This window comes from Rhipicephalus microplus, chromosome 7, assembly GCF_043290135.1.
Source record: "Rhipicephalus microplus isolate Deutch F79 chromosome 7, USDA_Rmic, whole genome shotgun sequence".
Classification (NCBI taxonomy): Eukaryota; Metazoa; Arthropoda; class Arachnida; order Ixodida; family Ixodidae; genus Rhipicephalus; species Rhipicephalus microplus.
In genome coordinates this window covers 165,255,911-165,279,790 of record NC_134706.1, presented here as the reverse complement: position 1 = coordinate 165,279,790, position 23,880 = coordinate 165,255,911, and the positions used below count along the sequence as shown (strand labels likewise).

General features: G+C 47.3%; 1 protein-coding gene across 2 annotated transcripts in view; it reads right to left on the bottom strand.

Moving 5' to 3' along the window:
- Positions 1-9,344: 9,344 nt before the first annotated feature.
- Positions 9,345-23,880, bottom strand: part of LOC119179501 (uncharacterized) — a 126,081-nt gene continuing 111,545 nt past the window's right edge. For both annotated transcript variants that reach the window (XM_075869901.1, XM_037430587.2), the window contains exon 6: positions 9,345-9,794. In XM_075869901.1, the coding sequence (XP_075726016.1) occupies positions 9,730-9,794 (65 nt within the window). In that variant the 3' untranslated portion in view covers positions 9,345-9,729. The remainder of the gene's footprint in view (positions 9,795-23,880) is intronic.

Sequence of the window (23,880 nt, the reverse complement as noted above, 5' to 3'; positions counted from 1 at the left end):
GTGCCTCACTCCTTCATACCTTTGCGTCCAAGGGTTGTGAGGCAAGTGCTTTGTTATGTAGCAACCGCAGCGAAAACCTCTCTGGAGAGGTCGTGCTACGAAATGTCCGGGTATATGATTTGAAAACTATTAATTTCCTTTAAAAATGCTAACAATTATTTATGACTAAAAAGCAGTTCCCTACCGACAAACACTGCAGGGTGTAAAGGTATATGTTGTCGGTAGGGTAATAGAAAGTTTTTTGGAGTTTCTAACTGTTTGCACTAGATTAACATGTGAAGAACCATTACTGCTTGACCACATCTGTCACACAGTGGTGGATCGCCACCGTACAAAAGATATGTGTCGTGTACGTGTGTGTCGTGTATGTGTGTCCTATCCCGAGCGTCGTTAGTATTACCTCTGTATGACGCGATTTCGATACTGGCAGCCTATGGCCAAGGCGTGGCTTAATAATGTGTAGTTTGTTTTGCGTGTGTCTATCCCACTTGCTCTGCCAGTAGTCCCCGAGGTTTCGTTTGAGAGACTGCTTAAGATCAAGGGCCGGGATTGATATGGGTGTAGTGGCAGTGCTTTCGTGGACGGATGCAGCAAGCTGATCCGCCCTCACATTGCCTTGGATCTCACGGTGCCCTGGCACCCAGCACACTACAACATGTTGTTTGAGTGTGTAGTGTGTGCATAAAATGGAGTAAAGTGAGACGCGGACAGGGTTTTTTTTTTTTTTTTAAGAGTGTGCAGAGCCGTTATCACACCGAGGGAGTCCGTATAAATTACTGCTTTTTGTATTTGTAATTGCTTGATGTGTTTGGCCGCCACAAGTATCGCATAAGCTTCCGCTTTGAAGATACTTGTGCCTGAATGTAGAGGGCCAGCATCCGAAAAGGATGGGCCGACAGCAGCGTAGGACACAGAGGAGTTAGACTTGGAGGCATCTGTAAGGAACTCAGGACGTGTGTGTTTGTGTTGAAATTCCAGGAAGTATGTTCGGATATGGGCAATAGGCGCATGTTTTGTAATTTCTTGAAAAGACACATCGCAGTCTATAGTCTGCCACTGCCACGGTGGCGGGTATGCTACAGGAGCCATTAAACTGTGTTCAAGTGACACTCCAGTTTCCTCAGCTAGACCCTTCAGGCGAACTGAGAAGGGCTGCCTCATCGAAGGCCTGTTTTGAAACAGAATGGAGCTCAACAAATCATTAATAGTAGAGTATGAGGGGTGCTTCTTGTCTGCTTTCACCTTAAGGAAATATACAAAGGACATGTAAGTTCTCTGCAGATGAAGCGACCACTCGTTTGACTCAACATAAGGCTTTCTACAGGGCTGGTGTGAAAAGCACCCGTAGAAAGGCAGATGCCCAAATGGTGCACGGGGTCCAGCATCTTCAAAGCACTTTGAGTCGCAGACTGATAAACAACGGCCACATGATCTAGGCGGGTGCGAATGAGGCTTCTATACAGATTCATGAGGCATTGCCTGTGACTACCCCGCATAGTACGTGACAACACTTTTAAAACATTCATGGCTTTTAAACATTTAGTTTTTAAATACTTGATGTGCCGTACGAAGTTCAACTTGTTGTCCAAGATTAAGCTTAAGAATTTATGTTCCGCATTAACAGACAGGCGTTGACCGTTCAGTTCAATGTCGGGTTCCGAGTGCATGCCTCTCTTTTGGGAGAACAAGACACACGTGCTTTTTTGTGGGTTCAGTCGGAATCCGTTTTCCTCTGCCCATTTGGAGGTCTTGTTTAAACCTAACTGAACCTGCCGCTCACAGATTGCCAGATTGCAAGATCTAAAGCCAAACTGGACGTCATCAACATATGTACAATAAAACATACTGCGAGGGATGGACAAGCGCAAGGAATTCATTTTGATGAGAAAAAGTGTGCAGCTAAATACACCACCTTGCGGCACGTCTGTTTCCTGGACAAATGCTTGGGAAATAACGCTGCCCACTCGGACACGGAATGTCTGGTTTGACAGGCAACTTTCGATTATGTGAAACATTCTTCCGCGCACGCCAAGGTGGGACAGGTCTCTTAGAATTCCAAAGCGCCATGTTGTATCATACGCCTTTTCGATATCGAGGAACACAGAGAGAAAATATTGTTTATGGACAAAAGCGTCTCTCATCTGTGCCTCGATACGAACAAGGTGGTCTGTAGTGGATCTACTCTCTCGAAACCCGCACTGAAATGGTTCGAGCAAATTGTTTGTTTCAAGGAAATGTACAAGTCGGCAATTTATAATTTTTTCGAAGACTTTGCACAAGCAGCTTGTAAGTGCAATAGGCCTTAACTCGAAGCTAAAAAGGGTCCTTGCCCTCTTTCAAAATGGGAATAGCCTCTTTGCATGTAGTAGGGATAGCACCAGAAAACCAGATAGCATTGTACAAAGTAAGGTCTTTCGCGTTTCGATTGGTAGGTTTAATAACATTTCATACATCACACAGTCAGAACCTGGGGCAGAAGTACTGCAGGAGTTTAGAGATGTTCGGAGCTCGGCTAGACTGTAAGCTTGGTTATATGCCTCGTATCTAGTGCATTTGTGTTGAAGTTTCTGCTTTTCTATTCTTGTTCTGTATTTTTGGAAAGTGTCAGTATAGTGGGATGAGCTGGACAACTGTTCGAAGTTTGCACCGAGGAAGTTTGCCTGATCTTCCAAGGTATCACCCTAAGTGTTAACGAGTGGAAGTGTGTCTACTCGTTTTCCTGCTATCCTACTGACCATGTTCCAGACTTTAGCCTCCTGTGTGTATGAATTGATCCCTGACAAAACCTTCTGCCAGCTTTCTCTTCTGGCCTGCTGACGCGTTCTCCTGCCTTGAAACTTTATTTTCTTGAAGGTGTCAAGATTTTTGGCTGTCGGTGAGTTCCGAAGCAACCTCCATGCTCTGTTTTGCTGTTTGCTCACGTTTCGGCATTCAGCACACGCCGTTTTCCATTTGTTTGTGGGATGCATTTTGTTGCAGCATCAATCAAAAATGCTGTAAGTAGTTGACAGCAACATCAATGTTCAAAGTACATATGTCACTCCAACCTAGACGAGCGATGGTGTAAAACTGTTCTCAGTCGGCTCTGTTTATGAGCCATTTGGGAACACGTGGTGGACACTCGGTTGCTGTAGTTGTGCTCAAAACTACGGGGAAGTGGTCACTTCCGTACAGATTACTGACGACTTTCCGTTGGAGTAGAGGCACAAGAGATGGAGATACTGTGCTTAGGTCTATGGAGGAGTAGGTGTTATTAGCGAGATTATAATAGGTTGGTTCTTTATGATTTAGGAGACACGCGCTCGACGAGAGAAGGAACTGTTAATCAGTCGACCTCGCGCGTCGCACCGAGAATCACACCATAGTCTGCTATGCACATTAAAGTCTCCAATGAGAACATAAGGCTCCAGAAGTTCATCAATTAAAGAGTGTAAATCACGTTTTTGTAGTTAATAGCTAGGAGGAATGTAAATAGTGCAGATTGTGATCAGTTTATCAAAAAGAACCGCTCGAACAGTCACTACCGCAAGGGATGTTTGGAGTTTCAAGTGTGTGCATGCTATGCCTTCATTCACTATGATGGCAACACCTCTGGATGATGTCATGGCATCATCACGGTCCTTTGGGAAAATAACGTACTTACGAAGAAAATATGTGTTTTGAATTAAGGTGTGTTTCGCGTACACACAGCACTTTTGGTGAGTGTTCGTGTAAAAGTTCTTGGATGTCGTCAAGGTTTCTGAGAAGGCCCCTGACGTTCCATTGTATAATTTGAGTGTTCATGGTGAATGTAAAATAGTGCTGTGTGTATGAAAAGCGAGTGGCTGTTTAGACAGGGAGTTCGAGTTCACGTAATAGGGCCGTCACCAGGCCCTGTTATCTGCTTTTTTGTTTTCTTGGCGCGCTCCAAGGAGCCACGCCGCTCTTTCGGCACCAAGTGTACCGACGTATCCATTGCCTCCTCGGAGGCATTAGATGCCCATACATGCGGGCTGTTCGAATTTTGGGCCTCGCCTGGTGAGGTGAGGCCTTGAGACCCGAGGACTCTGGAGTCTCCAGTTTCTGTTTGGAAGTAGGCGGTGTAGCCTCAACTACAGCCGCCTTGGGGGCAGGTGCCACAGCCGCCGGCTCGGTATGCGCGGGCCGAAGGAGTGGCGAGGGCTGGTGCGACGCTGCCCCCCGACGCGCCGCATCAGCATAAGATGTGTTGTAAAAAGGAGAGACCCTCTTGCGAGCTTCCTTGAATGATAATTTTCCGTGACTTTAAGAGTGATTATTTCTTCTTCTTTCCTCCAGTTAGGACACGAACGCGAATATGCGGCGTGTCCCCCATTACAATTCACACAGTGAGGCATAGTAACACAGTTATCAGATGGGTGGCCGTGGCTACCACATCTTGCACAAGTTTCCTGACCCCGGCAGTTCTGCGAGCCATGACCAAATCGTTGACATTTATAACACCGTCTTGGATTGGGAATGTAGGGATGGACAAAGAGTTTGATGTAGCCTCTGTCTATAGATGAAGGCAATGTGCTAGATGCGAAAGTGAGTATTAAATGTTTGGTAGGTATTTCTTTGTTGTCACGTCTGATGACGATTCGTTTCACATTCGTGACATTTTGCTCTTTCCACCCTTCAAGCCGTTCCTGTTCAGACATTTCAAGAAGGTCTGCTTCTGAAACAACTCCGCGTGAGGTGTTCATTGATCTATGAGGTGAAACAGATACTGGGATATTACCAAATGCTACGAGACTGCCAAGTTTTTCATAGCAATGTTTTTCAGGCAGCTCAAAGAGAAGGTCTCCGCTAGCCATCTTTGTAACCTTGTATCCTGGGCCAAAGACCTCTGTCAGAGATTCGGCAACAAGAAATGGAGATATGGCTCTGGCTTGTTTTGTTGGATTTTCGCTGTGCACAACATGGAAATTTGAAAAGCATTGTCTGGGTTGGCTGAAAACTGATATTTCATCAGTGCGTCCCCTCTTAAGCGGAAGACAATCTAGGAGACGGGGAAATGCAGGTGTTCCCATAATAGTGTACTTTTTTTCGGCAGCAATTGCGACCACCCACCATGGAGTCCAACCAGGGGACGCTGAAGCACTTAATAGCATAAGGCTGCAGACGCCAGCCGTATATTGCCACTATAACCAAATATAACTACTCAAGGTTGAGTAACTACACAAGGTTAAGGGGGGACGTGGCAAGTAAAACTAATTTTTTTATTAATGTACTGTTTGTGATGAAATTTGGTGTGTGTATGTGGATGATTGTGAGGATTCCAAATATGAAAACCGTTTTCAAATACCTCTTGTACTTTTTGAGTTACAAGCATAATTATACTAATTAATGCTCTTCGCACTTAAAGAGATAATTATTGCTAAATGAAATTATTTTTTCATATTATTATGTTCCCAAAGCATCAACTTGTGCAAAGAAGCTATTAGTTGATTTTTCTAGTTCTTGTAACCATAAATAAAATTTCCAAAACATGGATGTTGTTTTGCGCACACATCGCAGTAATTATAAAATGTGTTCTAAAAATTTTAAATGATGAGTAAGAAGAGATATAAAGCTTTATTGCACTGCTAAAGGCCTCCTGAGCCTAGTGCAAAAAACGGAACGACTCTATCAGTCTTTGTTAAAAAATGACAGATGTTCTAGCGAAGGCACATAGGCGAAAATCAAGAGTTGAGAAAACTGACTTTGAAAGTTCACTCTTGTTTGGAAGTTCACAACATGCCTAAAACACTCAGAATCCTCCTGGGCAGTAATCCTGAGATGCTGTGGCCTTGGCCTCTGTAGAGCGCAACCCAGTTTTGCGCTTCTTTGTCGTGGAACAATGCGTCTTTTGAGCCCTCTTCACCCTTTTGGCATCCTTTTCGGCTGCTCGCCGCAAAGAGCAGTCTCCTGGATTGAAGCCCAGTTGAGCAGTGATCTCTTGCAGCGCACTCTTGCAGCCACCATTGAAACGGCAGACTGCATCTGCAACTGCACTTTCCACACTTCGAAGGGAGGCGAACTGGCTCTTGGACTGGAGTGACCAAATGAGGCTGTTCATACTCTCCACAGCGTTCTGGGTTTTTCCCTGCGCACACCTTTCAGGGAGCTCTTTGTTCGAGAGGCGCTTGTAGATTGGCAGCAGTGCCACTCGCACGTGAGGGGGCAGTTTATGTTTGTGAGGCGGCAGCGGCTCTCCCTTGGCCAATGCCTGATTGTGCGGGCACCAGGAGTCAGTCCCACTTGGCCACAGGTCGTGGTGTGGATCCTGGTCTGTGGATGTTACATGGTAATAAGTGGCCATGATGGCCCTCTCCATGCCAGGAACATCGTTGGGGTGGCTCTTAATGGCCCAGCCATAATAATTCGTCAACTTCTTTATAAGGCCCTGCGTCAGCCGGCCTTTGCCACCCATGCTCAGTCCTCGGCCTTTGGATTTGTGCTCATCAAGAAGGTTGCGCAAGGAAGTGCCCATTCTTTTTTTCACATGGTTCACACACTCCTGTTTCTTAATCAACATGTAGCCATACACCTTGTCTTGCGTGAGGGCAAGGTACGTACGGCTGTCACCGTCGCAGAGCACATTGATGTATCGAAGCTTGTACTTGGTAAACGATCTTTCAAACATGATCCTCGCTGCTTCTACTTCCATTTGGCCTGCATTAGCATCGGTGTTCTTTTGGCACTGTGGCTTGTGTTTCTCAAGCCACTCCTCATAGTTGTCGTCACCAGGCTTGGGACCAACAGCACAGCCTTGGCAGTAGTTGGACAGGACACAGTGGTCCAAGACCAAGCCTGTGTACAGCTCGATTACACAGCCCACGCCAATATGACTTCTGTGCCCCCTCGTCATCCACGTGCCGTCGTAAATGACGTCAATGTTGCCTGGCACTCCTCCTAGGTCCTTGTAAATGTCATGCACCTTCTGTGCACTTTCTGCTTCAATGCGGGTGGCAGCTGATATGGTGGCAGGGTGGCTGCACTTCCTTTGCAGTCTCTGGTAGGACTTGTGGTGCAGTGCTCGATGCGAAATGTCCATCGCAGAAAAAATGTCATTTATGGCAGATTGTTTTCTGCCAACTGACTGCACAGCCCTCAAAGCACGCACGTTTACCTCAAAGGGGTTCGTTTTTTGTTGCCCGGAGCACCTCGGGGACGACCACGCACTGTTCACTATGCCACAATTGTCACAAAAAAGTTCCATCCTCGCCGCGAGTCCAAGGCAGTGCGTAGTCTCGAGGCGTATCGACCCTTCGTCGCACTTGTTGCACTTTACTGACGAAAGCAGACCGTTCAGCATCTTCTTATTTACAATGAATAATGTGGAGTCCTTACCGCCGTCATTTTCGTCGCAGCCTTCGTTCAGAAGCTCGAGCTTCCGCTTTGAAGCGGATTTCGATGCTACGGCATCCAAAACATCCCGCCTTGTCTGCGCCCGCTGCGCGATTTCTTCACTGCTCGGAATCTGGGCCGAAACTCGCGATAGAATGTTCGACGCGCGCACGCCCGGAGTTGCAACGGCTGCCGACGCGGTGCCACCGCAATCGGGTTCGCGAGAGCGTCCATCACGGTCGACGGCATCCGGCGGTCTGACATACGACGATGTGGCACCTTCCACACTCTCGGCCTCACAACAATCAGCGAAGGGTCTGAGTAGAGGCTCCGTGACGCTTGAAGAGCATGCTCCGTCCGGAACTGCGACTGGGACGGCAGCCGCAGTCGTCTGCCCTTTGTTCCAAGCTTTCCGACGCTTGCCGTACTTGTGGACGCTCCGGAACTTTTTTTGCGACAACATAGCACCGCAGTATGAGCAAGCACTCAGAAGAGACCACCGATGTAAACAAAGCTTGGTAAAAAAAGCACGCGAACTATCACAAAAACAGCCAACTGGCAAAAAACGAAGCGCACACCGGATGATTCTCGACTCGGCGGCCGCAGATGCGCTCGCGCTTCCAAGGTTGCCAAGGTGCGCGGCGCAGCTTTGACCAGTAAGAGGTCGCGCCTGCTACCACGTGACCCGCGCAGCCAATTGCCGTTCTTCGTTTTCGTTTTTTTACTTGCTCCTCGCGCTTTTATTTTCACTCGGCGAAATACGAGACCGCGACCATCGGGAAGCCGGCTTTCTCCTCTTTCCAAAGCTACCAAAATGGCGGCCCACGGTCAACAACTTGGCGCGTTTGTGCGGCGTGAACAACACCGTTTCAGGGGCTTTTTTTTCGCACTTTTCGGCGACTAGCCTCGGCAAAAACACTATTTGCGGGATTTGTAGCGCACGTTTCGCTGTAATATTTTAGAACAAGGAAGTTGAAGGTCTGAAGATTACGAAAAAAAATAAATCAGAAAATCGCATATTTTGACCAAAATCGGCACTTTACTTGCCGCGCCCCCCCTTAACCCTTGCCACCAGGAAAATTGGAAGTAAACAGAAGAGAGAAGTAGACAGGACAGACTAAAAGTGAAAGATAAAGACGAAGTTGTAGGGAAGAGAGATAGGAAAAGGTGACTGCCGATTTCCCCTGGGTGAGTGAGCCCAAGGGTGCCGTCTACGTGAAGCCGGGACCAAAGGGGTGTGTTGCCTCTGCTGGGGAGCCTTAAAGGTCCAATCACCCAGCGTCGGCTCAACCCCCAGGATCCCCTTTTCCCCAGACACGGCTCAGCCACGCACGGCTAGGCCTGGGAGGGAGCCAAAACTCCCCCATTAGCTCGGGTCCGTGGTGTCGCTACACACCAAACGCCTACTTGCGCAAGCGCCCCTGCAGGGTTCATGTTGAGAAAGCAATCACGTTAATAGGACTTATAAAGTGCTCTAAAACAGCGAAAGAACAAGCAGCCGTCGCACAATGCGAATAGCGTCCAATGCTCCAGCCCACTACAAAAGCTTGTACTTATCACCTATTACTGTGGCACATACCCACTTTAGGCATAATTCCTCATTGTCATCAGCCACTGCATGAGCAATTGGCACAAAATTCCTTTCAAGTGTTTAGCGGATACCATGCTTCTCAGAAGAATGACGAAAAATAGCATTGCAAATGCCGGCCTACTACCAAAAAATTTTTATTCTTAATGCCGTAGTAGGTATCAAGCAAGTGTGCTTGCGTCAGTTATTCAATGAGAGTTCAGAAAAGGCTCTGAAAGGTTGCTCTTCAAGCTTCCGCTGTGACTGTGCTGCTCCTTCCGCACAGGCCTGGCGTTTTTCGGAGTCTATGGCGCCAACTGCCTGTCCCATGTTTGATTACATGCCACTAAAAAACTTCCAATGTCAAGTCACACCCCTGCCAGAGAAAAATCTAGATGCACATATGTGGGAGAACAAGTAACGATAAAACATGCACGTCACATTGGCATAACAGCGAAATCACTCTTTTATTGTGCGCAAACTTACAGAATTTGTCCCTGAAATCTCAAAATTCTTTCAATCCTGTTACATCATTTTTCACATACATCACTTCCAAATACAGATGAGTTCAGGGCTCACACTCTGAGCCAAGGTTTTCGAGCTATGCCAAATCTGGGTTTAGCATGTGAAATGTGGCCAATGACACAAGAAGCTTACTTAAGTGATGAGCACTTTCATCAAAACAAACTGACACGCAGAGTTCTAAGGAGAGCTCACAACAGTGAGAGAGGGGAGCGACACACAGAGATGGGATAGCAAAGGAGCATCTTTCGTAACAGCAGAAAACATATTTAAAAGAGGGCAAGTTTATAGAATAGCAGTTGCAGCTGTGGTCACGTCTTCTTCCCTAGTGCTCTGTTGATGCTCTCTGCCTTCGCCTTCCGCTCGGCCTCTTTTGCTGCACCAGAAACGAGAAAGAGCATTTTGACCACTTGGTTCGCACCAATGTTCGAATTTCAAGCAAAATAAAAAAAAGTTTAGTGACTTTTCAGATTGCCACTGCAGTAGGTGAATAGTTCTTCCACCAAAAGCAAGATTTTCACTACATGCACAAATAACAGTCTTTTTCATGAGTCTGAAAAACATAAATCGCGTTCCTGTTTTTTGGAGGGTAAATTGGGCGTCATGAAAAAACTGGCTCCACAGGAGAGCCTATATGTCTGCGGTGGAACACCAATCTTAAGGACCTCTTTTTCTTTCTTTGTTAGACACAATATTAATGAGAACAGACAATAATGCCAAGCCTTTTTAGTTACTGAAAGTACTGTACCTACTTGACTTTAACACGACCACAACTCAACGCGAGGCATGACTTTTCATTGCATATGCGAAAAAAAAAGATAATTGCATCCATCACTGAATCACAATTTGAATGTTGGTATTACAGTAATACCTTGTTAACTCGAACTCGCATATCTAGAAAAATTGCCTTAGTCGAAATTTTCTGCAACAACAAACACGTTCTTATACAGTCCTAGGGGAACCGGACAGTCCTAGGGGAACCAGTCCTGAAAAAGGGAGCCTTCAAGGCCAAGCGCATGCGAAAAAAAAATGAATGCAACGCAACCTCGAAACAAAATTCGAAGAGAGATTAACGTAAATCAAAGAGCTAATCATGGCAAACATCACATCTGTAACAGCAATGAAACCAACAGTGGATGCCTACAAAGCCGAGAACACGAACAGAATTGCCCACTTTGAAAGGATCCTGCAGCCAATCGTGAGGCACCCGATGTATGCGCCCCTACTCACACTACAGCCACCGAACCAAGAAACACCGTACACGGCGACGCAATCAAGGCCTCCAGCACATGAGCAACAGGCATAACAATGTGGCAGTGGAACTGTCGCGGCTTCGGAAGGAAAAAGTCAGTCATCCAGCCGGACGTGACACTACTACAAGAGACACTCACCGTGACAACGACACTCCTCGGCTAGTGGACAAAGGCCCGCCTGCCGGCAGAGGCCTGTGCACCCTGGTCAGGAAGGGACTCACGTTCATTGAACACAAGCTGCACAACACTATCAAGATCGAGCACACTCTCACAGAAATCATCCCGGGCAAGAAGAGAAGAAAGGCCTGTTTCTGCCCACCCAACGTGTACAGCAACCCATCAAAAAAAAAAAAAAAAAGAGAGGTTAAGACATTGTTGCAAAGAGCAAGCACTGCAGCGGGTCACAACACGCTGATCGCGTGTGGCGATATCAACGCGATGAATTCTGCCTGGGGCTACAACAAGTACACAGCAAATGGCCGTGACCTGCACCAAGACACCACGGAACTCGACTTTACCCTCATCACAGATGCGACACCACTCTGGACCTCATGTTCATCAAGAATGATGTTTGGGGTGCGATCACGTAAAGAAACACGGGGACCGACCTTGGTAGCGACCACACCATCGTTGAAGACGGCATACCAGAACACAACGACATCAGCAACAGAACACACAAATGGATAGACTGGGATGCCTTCCGAGACACCAGAAACCAGGAGAGAGACGATGACAACGAGATCGAAGACATTGACTCGCGGGTTCCCGGAATCACCAAGAGTGTACGCGATGCGACCCAATAAATTGAAAGAGACGCGGAGATCGACAAAGTACACAGCCGGCTAGCGCATCTCATCGAAACCAAACAGTCGATACTCAATCGATGGAAAAAACAGCGGCTATACAGCAGTCCGAGAAACAAGGCAGCAGAGCTCAACTGTGCAATTGAAGATCACTGCCAAGTGCTATGTGTGCAACAGTGGAACAAGATCTGCAACACAGCAGATGGGCAGATGCACAGTGGGAATACGTGGAACCTGTTGCGGCACCTGCTATACAAAACCAAGACCAAGTCACATCAAAGAGACAGGCTCGCCAAGCTATACATTGTGCGTTCTCTGCACACGGCGCCGATGAAGCCATCAGGCGCATCAACAACAAATACCTGCCAAGTACACCTACCGAGCAACACCTGCCGTTCGGCGGCCTACCCAAGGCGAAGCTCGATCGTGATATCGACGTCGAGGAGGTCTGCGTGGCCCTGCATGACCTTAACCTTGTTTGTTTGGCTGTTTTCCATTGCTTCGGCAGTGTGCCCTATCTCCAGCACTTGTTGAAGTATTTTACTAGGTTCTCAATCGAGCCGTCATCGAGGTTCTTAAGCGCCTTGTTTGTGATGAAGTCTGGGCCAGTCGCCGACCGGCGACTGGCCCAGACTTCGCAACGAACCGCTCAACTGGAGCGGCTGTTCACAACCAAAGCCGGTAGCAAAGTACTGGGGGATTTGGGAATAGAATGCCTGAGTGTAGCAGATATAAAGCTCCCTGTCCCCGGAGAGGTCTGACGCCAGATTAGAACGGACCCCATTTCAAAGAACACGAATCCTCAGAACAAGGAAAGAAAAGCAGGGGGGGCCAGGGCTATTATCGATCTCCATGCCAACGACGCACACGCAGTGCAATACCAACACAACACATTCGCAGCGGTCGTCATCAAGGCATCGACCAGTGCAAGAAGGATGGCAGCGAGCGAGAAAAATTCCAGAGCTGAACAAGCAGAGGAGGTGGCCATCGCTCTGGCCGTCGCCAACACAGCCTGCCACACAGTGCTGAGTTACTCTAGACAGGCGGCGCGAAACTTCGCCAAAGGCCAAATCTGTAGAGAGGCCGAGCGTATATTGAGTGCGGCCAAACTACAAGACAGACAAATAGGGATTAAGTGGTCCCCAGCGCACGTGGGCGATATGTCGGAACGTAATGACAACCACAATGAGACGGCGCACACAGCGGCGCGAGCGCTAACCGACCGCGCCCGGCGACAGACCGTGCAACGTGGTTCGAAGCCAAGGACCACGAGGCAGACTACAACGTCATCCCGAAAGCCTACCGCATGGCTCGCAGGACTTTACCATTCCCGCACCCGCGGCTGGGTCGAGCGGAGGCGGTACTACTGAGAATGAATCACTACCGAGCCCGGCACTGATGCACCGTATGTACCCCGAGACATACCCGACCAACAAGTGCAAGGTCTGCTGCAGGGAGACAGCAGATCACATGCACATCTTGTGGGACTGCATCGAACACCCAGAGGAAGCAAGATCAAGAACAATGGGTCGCAGCTCGAGGTGGCCGTGAAGAGCTACAACCAGAAAGAACAGCTCTGAGCTGTTCAGCAGGTCCTCGGGGCGCTCGAAAGGCAAGGACCCAGCGAGCCGGCAATGGCGAGCGGAGACCTGCGCCAAGTAACGGCAACACTGAGAATGACGTAGGCCCCCATCAGGACGCGCGAGCGCCCAACTACAGGCACAAATAAAGTTTCTCCAATCCAATAGAAAATTCAGGCAATGAATGGGCAAAATACCGAAATTTGATGCCGGAGAGTTTAGAAGGGAGGCTGACTTTTGAGATGTTACACTAATGGGGTTTTTTTTTTGCTTGTTTTAGCCTACAGTGAAGATGAATGATTTCTCTTGTCATCCACGGGTTGTTTTTGTTAGTGCAAACATAGTACTTAAAAGAGACAGACCATTCAATGTAATAATGAACAGTGTCTTTTAGAGGATCCGAGAGGATCATGCACAGCCCGGTATGTAACCACAAAGTTCCCACAAACAGTCAAGTATTGCATGATCATCAGCTTTAGCGCAATCCTTATTTTTTCCTTGTTTTTTATTTATTTATTATTCAAGTACATCCCAGGTTCCCATTTGGAACATTATGTGAGAGGGGTCATACATCATAAACTAAACAGCACAGATCGTGAGTCAGTGAATGCAGGAACAGGTAGTTGTACAAAGTCAATACTACATACAAATCTTTCAATACACTGAACAATTTAGTAGTACGGTCGAGCACACATATAAAGGCCCCACTTAAAAAGAACTTTTGCTTAAAACGAACAATACCCGCGGAATCATGAAAATATACATTGGTTCAATGGCACAAAATCGCACTTATAACGAATGTCTCCGAGCGTCGCTGATCGGTTACAGCGAACGGAGTCAGCAGTCTGGCAACTACCGGGGAAACCATACATTCTTATTGTTAAACGCCGAACGCGCCTTCGCGACCCTATAGCTGCCGCTCTCCCCAACCCATAGAAGAATGAAAGTTGTTTCCTTCCTCCATGCCCCGACTACTTTTTGTTGCGCACCCCTTTGTCCCCCCACTACTCTGAGCACCCCACATCACCAGACGAGGCCCGTGTTTGCACACTGCCACCGATATTTCGAAGACCGGTCGGCCTTCTACACTGTTTTTGATCTCTGGTACTGTCGCTGGCGTCGCCGGCCTGGAGTGAGCAGACCATTTGCCAACATCGTCGGCCACTGACTTTATCCGATAGTCTGCATCTAGTGCCCGCGTCTACGCTACCCCACCGACTCTGATAACTTGTGATTCGTTTCGTGTTTAGGACTTGTTCTCCCCCACTTCGCACTCAACTCAGCATGCCTTCCACGTGCGTGCGGAAGCGCGAAAACGGCTGTTAATGGAAGTTTGGGAGGCCACGCAAACCCACCGGCGCAACAAAACGATTTTTTCACCACGGCGGCTGATTCTTCGAACACCGCTGTGCACACCAATCCAGGTGGCCATGCTTTGACTTTTGCGCACGCAGGCACTCTTTCCAAGTTTTTCTACGTGGAAGTTTTGCGAATATTTCAAGCAAGCTACCCAACCTGCCTCCTCGTGTGTTTTGGTTTTCAAGGTCGCCCTCCCACCAAATCTTCCCCTCTCTTTATCGCAACTACTTGCCCTTCTCTCGCAAGTCTGCTTCCTCTCCTCACAACCCCTTCACCCGTCTCCACCGCTCCGCGACGCCTGCCACGCTGGCTCGAAATAGTTTCGTTTTCTGACTGGAAACGGGCCCAGAGCTGTTCCATGCGTCCTGGCATATGTGTCGCGTGTGCGCGTCTTGCTCGCTCTTGGTGTGCGTATGTGGTCATGATGGCCGATGGGAGGACTAGCACGCTTTTTCCTGGCGCTCAACAAAACGTCGAAAGTGTGACTGCTTGGCTTGAGCGTAATCCGCACATTAGGTGCCGCGTTGCAGAGTGATTGCTCATAGCTGTTCACCACCTAGCAGCCAACTTGCCGCTTCGGGCGCCCCGGTATTCAGCTGTGGAGATGGCGATTATTTCGTGGGCGGCGATGATGACTACATGCGCGCAAAACCGTTTTCGCAAGGCTGACTTCGTCGACGTCGGGCCCGATGCCGAGCCTGAAGATGCCGAGCCTGAAGCTACCGAACAGCGGCGGCATTTGTAGCAGCGCGTCGTCGACTCCGACCTGGGACATCTGTTGCGATGGTTTAATTACGGCCAATGATGATGCCGACACTGTGGAACCGTGCATGGATTGGGGCATTGTGAATGAAGTACGTGGAGAGAGCGATTCGGAGGGATCGGATTGCGAGAACGATGAAAATTTGGAGCCAGTGCCTCATGCAGCTTATGCCACGGACCTCGGTGAACGAGCACACTGCCATTTTAAATGAACTAGAGACCGCCCATATCGCTTCTGCTCTTCGAAACACGTGCATCACGGAATTTTTGGGGCAAAAAAAAGTTTGTTTTCACTCGCAATTTTTTTTAAAAGACGTGTCTCATTTACTACGAACTTCGAGATATAGAGAACGGATGCCGCGTCACGCTCAGGTTCGTTATTAGCGGGCTCGACTGTAATAAGGACGAAGATGACAGACAAACTGTGCAAAAAAAAACTAAACTTGACTCGACCATACCAACTAAACAAGAGTCAGCATCCTTTGCACAAGCCCAAATTTGAGGCCATGCGAGAAAAAAAAAAGACAAACATTAAAAAAAAAGCTATGAAAACATAACATGTTCTTTTTTGAACGTTTCAGGGTCACGTATACTAAATTTTATCTGGAAGATTGTTCCAATATTCTATGGCACGAGGTAACGCCGATGAATTGAAAGCCCTTGTTTGACCTAACGGGTGTTGCCAGCTTCGATGATTGTGAAGACGACAAGATATACGATGCGCATGGGTAAGCGGTAGCGTAGATGGGTGTTGACTGCAGATTACTTTATGAAAGAGACTGATATGTGAGATGGTTCTACGAGACTTCAATGATGGAAGTGAAAGCTTCGATTTCATATCAGACATGCTTTATGCGCGCTTGTGATCACCAAGAATGAAGTGAGCTGCACGATGTTGTATAGATTCGAGTGAATGAATCAGTTATGCTTGGTGTGGGGATCATACGGACGACGCCAGTTCCGGATGAGGACGAACTAATGATAAATTGGCAAGTTTTCGGGTCGTTGACAAAGCTTCCCGGAGATTTCGTTTTAAATAACCAGGTGTACAAGAAGCCCTTGGGGTTATTTTCTTGATATGATTGGACCAAGACAGGTTTGATGTCAGATGAATACCTAAGTATTTGTACATAGATGTCTGGCTTATGGAGTGATTGCTAAGCGCATAATCAAATGCCCAGTTGGTAAGTTTACGACTGAAAGTAAGTAACTTGCATTTGTCCGTGTTAAGGGTCATTTGCCAGGATGAACATTATAAACTGATGCTATCAAGATCCTACTGTAAGACAATGTGGTAAGTACTAGAGGAAATTTTACGGTAAACCACACGGTCATCCACTAATAACCTGATGTTAGATGCAATGTTTTGTGCTGCTTCATATCACCAAGTGCAAAGGAAAGGCTCATGGTCCAAAACACCATCAACCACATATACAGAGTATGCAGAAATGTAATTACTAATCAAAATAAAGCACTCCTCGCAGCTGACAAAAGAATTTTTTGTAGCAGGCTTTAAGCAGCCAAAAGGGCCTTTCAGAGCAAAATAGGGCATTAAGATTTAGTACCGTTCAAAGCACTTGCGAAGCTGCATCTGTTCCATGCTGCATTTTTTAAACACTCTGCTAAATTGTGCAATAGCCTCATTATTGCGATAGAAATTATATGTAAACTCTCGAAAGGTTTTCCCCGTTGGCATCATGCCCTGTATGAATTCTAAAATGATAACATGCTCCCGTGCATCATGTGTTCTATCCACGACTAAAAGCACCCGAGTGAGGGCGACGAACGTGGCTAAAGCAGAGGTCAAACAATCCGGCCTATTTCTGCCGCTCGGAGAGTGCGTGCAATAGCCGCCGATAACCCTGCCCAGAAGGCCTGTAGTTGAAGCAGAGAAGCAGAAAGGAAGAATTCTGTCCGTCTTGGAACAGCATAAAAAACTAGCAAGGGAGCGACGAGGGGGGGTGGGGGGTGGCAAGTGTCATTCGAGCAACAAATATAAACTTTGCTTCTAGGGCCGTGGTACTGCTCGCTGGTGCACAAGCTAGCTCAGCAGCCATGAGCAGGCGACTTGTATATGCTTCTACATGCCCCACTCTCATTGCACAGAGAATGTGCAAGAAGTGCTGCTCCCCTTGAAGTGGTCATATTCTAGTACACCAGCGTTTTGTACAGTTAGGCGAGATCATATAAAAATGAGTTAGCTGCCATCCTCAGTTTGTATAAGCTTACAATTTGCTGCTATCGTATTCATTGCACCACACTTGCGGTGCAACTGCAACCCTTTTAGCTATGTACAGCCACCCATGTTACATTTTCTATTTAACTGAAAGCGCGAGCGTCAACCACCGAGTCGATAAGCGTGAATCCTTGATTTATTTTCCAAATCCTGCCGTCACATTATAAAAAAAACAGTTGCACCGGAATGGCGAAGCAACAAGTCCGATTGCAAGAAATTGCAAAGCAGAGGGGCAACTCTTTTAGCTTCTACAGGGAAAGCTCGTTATTTCGAACTTCAATAATTCGAATTTATGGATAATTCGAACTGTAAGTTATGGTCCGGCCAAGCTCCATACAAGCCTATGAATAAAGAAGCCTGTTGATTCGAATGCGAGTAGGTTCTGCCGCGAATAATTCGAACTACACACCACTGCGCCTGCAGCTTGGCTAGTCACTCGATAGGGCAGCTGCCGCGTTGACAGGGAGCAGAGAGAAAAACGGAGAAACTGGCACGGAGGCCAGAGTGCAGAAAATCGCGCCACTTACTCTTCACCACCTCCCCCCTCAATCTCTCTCTCGGTAGCTGCCTGCTCTCCGTCCTACGTAACCTCCATGATTTTTCAAGCGCCAATCTCGCAGCTTTTGAAAATCCTGCGTAGTTGTCGCGGTTAGACGACATATGGCATGACCAGCACACAGCAAATCAGGTGCGTCAGACACCTTGGTTATTGGTGCTGGGAGTACCGTATAGTGCGGAACATAGGTCTAGGTTTTTCCCAAAAAATGTCAATGAAAAGTCACCCCTCGACCTATATTCCGGCCCTTGGCATAAACCAAGTGATCGTCTGGCAACAAGAAGTGTCACATGCTTTTTGGGCATCAGCATCGACATCGCCTCTATGGGCCGACGCATTCTCTGCCGACGTCATTTCTCTTTTCTTGTTCATTTAGTGTTTGTAGCGAGTGCCGACGTTACTCTGCGACTAGCCATGAATACAGGGACGCAGCGCCAGTTCACCGCCGCGTTTAAAAAAAAAAAAGTTATTGAATTTGTGGAGGCGAATGGCAACATGGCGGCACAGCGGCAGTTTGGAGTGTCTGAGAAAAGCGTCAGCTACAGGCGCAAACGAAAAACCAAACTGTCGGTGTGTAACGAGAGGAAAACGTTGTTTCGCGGTCGCCGAGCTGTGCACCCGGAACTCGAAGACAAAGTGGCGGATTTCGTTAGTGAGTACAGTGCCAGATCCCTGCCGGTGAATGCGGAGCTCATTCGATCAAAAGCTATCGAGCTCGCCCGTGAAGCCGGTCTATTAAAGAAAGACTTCAAGGGATCCATTTATTGAGTCCGTCGCTTCATGCGACGCAAGGGATTTGCCCTTCGACGGCGCACGTCGATATGCCAGAAGCTGCCGGAGGCGTACGAGAACAAATTAATAGAGTATCAACTCTACGTGAACAGCCTCCGGCGGCAGCATGGCTACATGCTAGGCCAAATCGGCAATTCCGACGAAACACCGGTGTGGTTTGACATGCCGTCGTCCATGACTGTTTGCGAATGTGGGGCAAAAGAGGTGAAGCTTTTGTCGACCGGAAGCGAGCATTCGCGCTTCACCGTTATACTTTCCTGCACGGCCGACGGCAGAAAGTTGCCCCCCTTCATCATCTGCAAGCAGAAGACGATGCCGAAGGAGGCCTTCCCGCGGGATGTCGTCCGCGTCAACGAGAAGAGGTATATGGACGAGGCCCTAATGCGCGAGTGGATCCGGATCGTGTGGAGCCGGCGGCCTGGAGCACTCCTGCAGCACCGGAACATGCTCGTGTTGGACGCGTTTCGCGGGCACTTGACCGCATCGGTGAAGGAGAGCCTTCGCGACGGGAAGACGGATCTTGTCGTCATTCTGGGAGGGATGACGTCAACACTCCAACCGCTGATGAGGAGGAGGACGAAGCACCAGTGCGGTTCTCTGCTGCGGAAGTCACGGCCGGATTGAATGCCGCCCGTCTTTTCTTAAGTTTTGGAGAAGGCGGAGAAGAGGCCTTCCGCCAAACTTGCTCATTAGAGCAAAAAGTGCTGGCTGTCACCTTAAAGGAAAGAAGGCAAACCGTGATCACAGATTTTTTTCAAAAAATGAATTTTTATGCCCTACTCACAGTGTACTATTGTTCATCAATTTTGATAGTTCGAACTTTCGTTAATTTGAACTGAGGCGGATTCCTCTTGCGGATCGAATTAACGAGCTTTTACTGTATATTGCGTAACTCTACAAAACGAGAAGAGATGTTCCTCTCGCAATCCCTTCGCATTAAGAGAGCATCACGTGGAAGGGTTGACGAACTATGTGCACTGATGCCTGCCGTGATCGCGCGATGTTATGTTTGTCCCAGCAGTTCGTCATAGCAGACGCCATTGTGCCTGAGGCTATCTGAAAGAATGCTTTCACCCTGATATCAGCACCTGGCCAGAAGCCAAAGCACGATGCTGTCCGGCAGATGGGCCAAGCAGTTTGCTATGGTCGGGATACAAGGAACTACATGGAGGCATCGCAAACAACCCTTTTGTTGAGCGGTTTATTAGCGTGAAACATCTCAACTCGGCCATTGTCGCCTATGTGGGGTCGGTACAAAGCACCGACGGTTCGAAAGCGTGGATTGGTGTTGCAGTAGCAGTTCTCAGGAATCGAGCACCTGAACTGCCGTGCTCTAGAAAAGTCTAGAACACTGTACCTGAACGCAGCCACGGATTGCTGCTAACGTTAGTGTCAGTGGCCCTCTTATCTCCTTGCCCTGCAATGTCTTCAAGGCATGGGCTGGGTGCGTCATTGTGTGGTGCGCACATGTCAACCATTGGACATCTTGGCCCGTGTTTCTCATGAGCTGAGTGACCGAATATCTGCACCCTTGCTGGTGAGTGCACCCCTGAGACTTCGTCCCCTGACTCGCGGCAGCAGTGGTCATTGCCTTCTTCGAACTGCCGTGTATAGGAAACGATGGGCTATTATAAAAGCCATAGACATTTGTACATAATCGCTGAATCACTTTATGGTTGCATTTCTCTTCCACCATGCAAATAAACCTGTGTCCTGTCTCTAAGAGCGTGTCTCCTCATTGGTGAACATCAGCTGTGTGGACGATGGGCCAGCTATCACAAAGATATACGCCGTACCCCGCACCCTTTACAACTAATGGCAGGGGTGGGATGCCGTGAACACCGAGCCCTTTACAGCGCGCAGATAGTGATCGCGACCACGCGCTTAGGATCAAAGTTCACAGCTTCTCCTGGAGCAATCAGAGCCTTTACGAAACAGAAACTATACCAGTTCAATCAAACCAAAAAGACAATGTTTCAGCCACGCTTCCAGGCACGACGTCTGATAGGCTTTCGCATTTTGTGGCTTAATTCTGATGCTGCAGTGCAGTACGACCCTGATAGGAGAGTTTGGCGCAGCAGGGGTGGTTCGGTGCAGGAAGGATGGCACAGGTAGGTAAGTTTGGTGCACAATGGTGCAAATGGCACAACTGTTCCATCTCTGGAAAACATTAAAGGGACAATGAAGTGCAACAATTAGTTTTTTTTTTAAATTCTAATCTAAAAACTGTGTTGTAAATAATTTTGCCACCACAAATCTAATATATATATATATATGTGTGTGTGTATATGTGTGCGTGTGCGGTTGTGCATGTGTGTGCAAAAAAGGAACAACAAAACTTTCACGAACGCATCCTTACTTAATGTTTTCAGCTGATCCACCAGCTGAAAATGTAACAGAAGGACGATTTTGTGAAAATTTCGTCATCCCTTCCTAGCATACAATACCTGGCCATATACAGGTTGTTCCAGGTAACTTTAGCCCGAGTTCAAAAATATGCCGGCACACGCGATTATGACGCGACCAAATGCATTTTGCTCACTGTTGCCTGGAGTTATACTATTTTCTGTATTCTCAGATATTGTCTACTTAGATACATTTAATTAACTAACATTTCAAGAAAAAAATATTCATAAAAAATTTCAATGAGAAAGTTGTAAATCGGTTTGCAGAACGTCCGATTAGACAGTTTCAAATTTTATATTTGTTAGGTAGTGGTGTTTTTCAGTTAATTACTAATACCCACGAAATGCAAAACCACGTGACAAACCCGCTGATGTGCCAGTGCGCACAATTATTCTAGTGCTCCCCAACGTTCCGCGTACGAACGACCATAGAATTTGTCCCATTGTGCTGTCTCGGCAGGGCCGCAACGATGGCGGTGGCTTTACGATGAACACATTTTGCTGACGGCCACAAAAACAATAACCGCTGTGACGGCTTATTGCTGTCATGAAACGGAGCGAGGGAAGAGTGTTGTTCGTGCGCAGAACGTTACAGAAGTTGAAGGTGCAATCACTAGACACGCCACTGGAAAACTAGCTCTTATCAAGAGACGACAAACCATGAGAGCCTCAAATGCAACAAACCATATAGTCCGCTAGTGGAGCTCTCGAAGTTAATTGATGGGTGTAAGGCAGCTGACATCTGAAGGTATAGCATGGAGGGAGTCGAGAAGGCTGTGAAATGTGGCAAAAGCCTAGAAGCTGCGAAGAAAAAAATTGAACGTATGCAGAAGTTGGATGTATGAATTAAGGGACAAGGAGGGCAATGTTACCATCAATAGGGATCAGATAGTTGAGGTGGCGCAGGAGTTCTACAGAGAGCTGTACAGAAGCCAAAGCAACCAGAATATCATGTGAAGCAATAATAGTCCAGAGGAATTCAACATCCTAGCAGTAACAACAGAAGTAAGGAAAGCCTTAGAAGGAATGCAAACAGGCAAATCCGCTGGTGTCAATAAGGTAACAACAGACCTCCTGAAAGATGATGAGGAAATTGTGTTAGAAAAACAAGCCACATTATATACGAAGTGTCTCTTGATGGGAAGGATACCAGAATCTTGGAAGAACAGCAACTTCATCTTAATCGAATAGAAAGGAGACGTCGGGGGCTTGAAAAATTACAGGCCGGTCAGCTTACTCTCCGTTTTCTACCAACTCTTTACAAAAATAATAGCTAATAGAATTAAGGTGACCTTAGAGTTGAATCAACCAAATGACCAAGCAGGATTTCGACAAGGCTATACTCCACAATTGACCATATTCATACTATCAATCAGGTAATAAAGAAATGCGTGGAATACAACCAGCCTCTATACATAGCTTTCATAAATAACGAGAAGGCATTTGACTCGGTCGAGATATCAGGAGTAATGCAGGCACTACCGAATCGGGGCATCGACGAACCCTACATAAACGTACTGGAAGAAATGTGGAGTGGATCCACAGCCACCATGGTTCTCCATAAAGAAGGTGACAGAATTTCAATAAAGAAGGGTGTAAGGCAGGGAGACTCGATCTTTCCAATACTATTCACCGCATATTTACAGGAAGTTTTCAGGACCCTAGATTGGGAAACGTTAGGCATAAGAGTTAATGGAGAGTATCGTAGTAACCTGCAATTTGCTGATGACATTGCCTTTATGAGTAATTCAGGAGATGAATTACAGCTCATGATTACAGAACTGAACACAGAAAGCAGAAAAGTAGGTCTGAAAATTAATATGCACGAAACTAAAGTAATGTGCAACACTCGTCAGAAAACAGCCCTTTGCCATAGGTGAAGAAACGCTGGAAGTTGTAATGAAATATGTCTGCTTAGGACAGGTAGTAATCGCAGAGACAAACCATGAAAGTGAAATGACTAGAAGAATAAGAATGGTGTGGATCACATTCGACAAGCTTTCTTAAATCACGAATTGCAACCTGCCACTAACCCTCAAGAGGAAAGTATATAACAGCTGCATCTTGCCAGTACTTACCAAGGGAGCAGAAACGTGGAGGCTTAAAAAAAAGGGCTCAGCGTAAATTAAGGACGACACGGCGAGCGATGGAAAAGAAAATGATAGGTGTAACCTCAAGAGACAAGAAGAGAGCAGAGTGGGTCAGGGAACAAATCGGGGCTAAGGATATCATAGGTGAGATCAAGAAGAAATGGACATGGGCCGGGCAGTAGAACATATATAGGCAGTATATAACCACTGGTCATTAAGGGAAACTGACTGCATTCCCAGAGAAGGCAAACGCACGAAGGGGAGGCAGAAAGTTAGGTGAGCCGATGAGATTAAAAAGCTCGCAGGTGTAACGTGGCAACAGAAAGCAAAACACCGGGTTGATTGGTGGATTATGGGAGAGGCTTTTGCCCCGCAGTGGGCGTCAGGCTAATGATATTATGATGCTTCAGACATTGATTATATATATATATTCAAACCTCAATATATCGAACACGGATATATCGAATTATTGCCTATATCGAACGGTTCCTATATCACGCGGGAAATCGCAGGCATTATTGATTTTTTATTTCGAACAAAGTTTGACATATAATGGATATATCGAACTCAGCCACCCCAAACCGCCCGCGCTCCATTGACAGGCGGCGAGCTTTCCCGCAACTCTC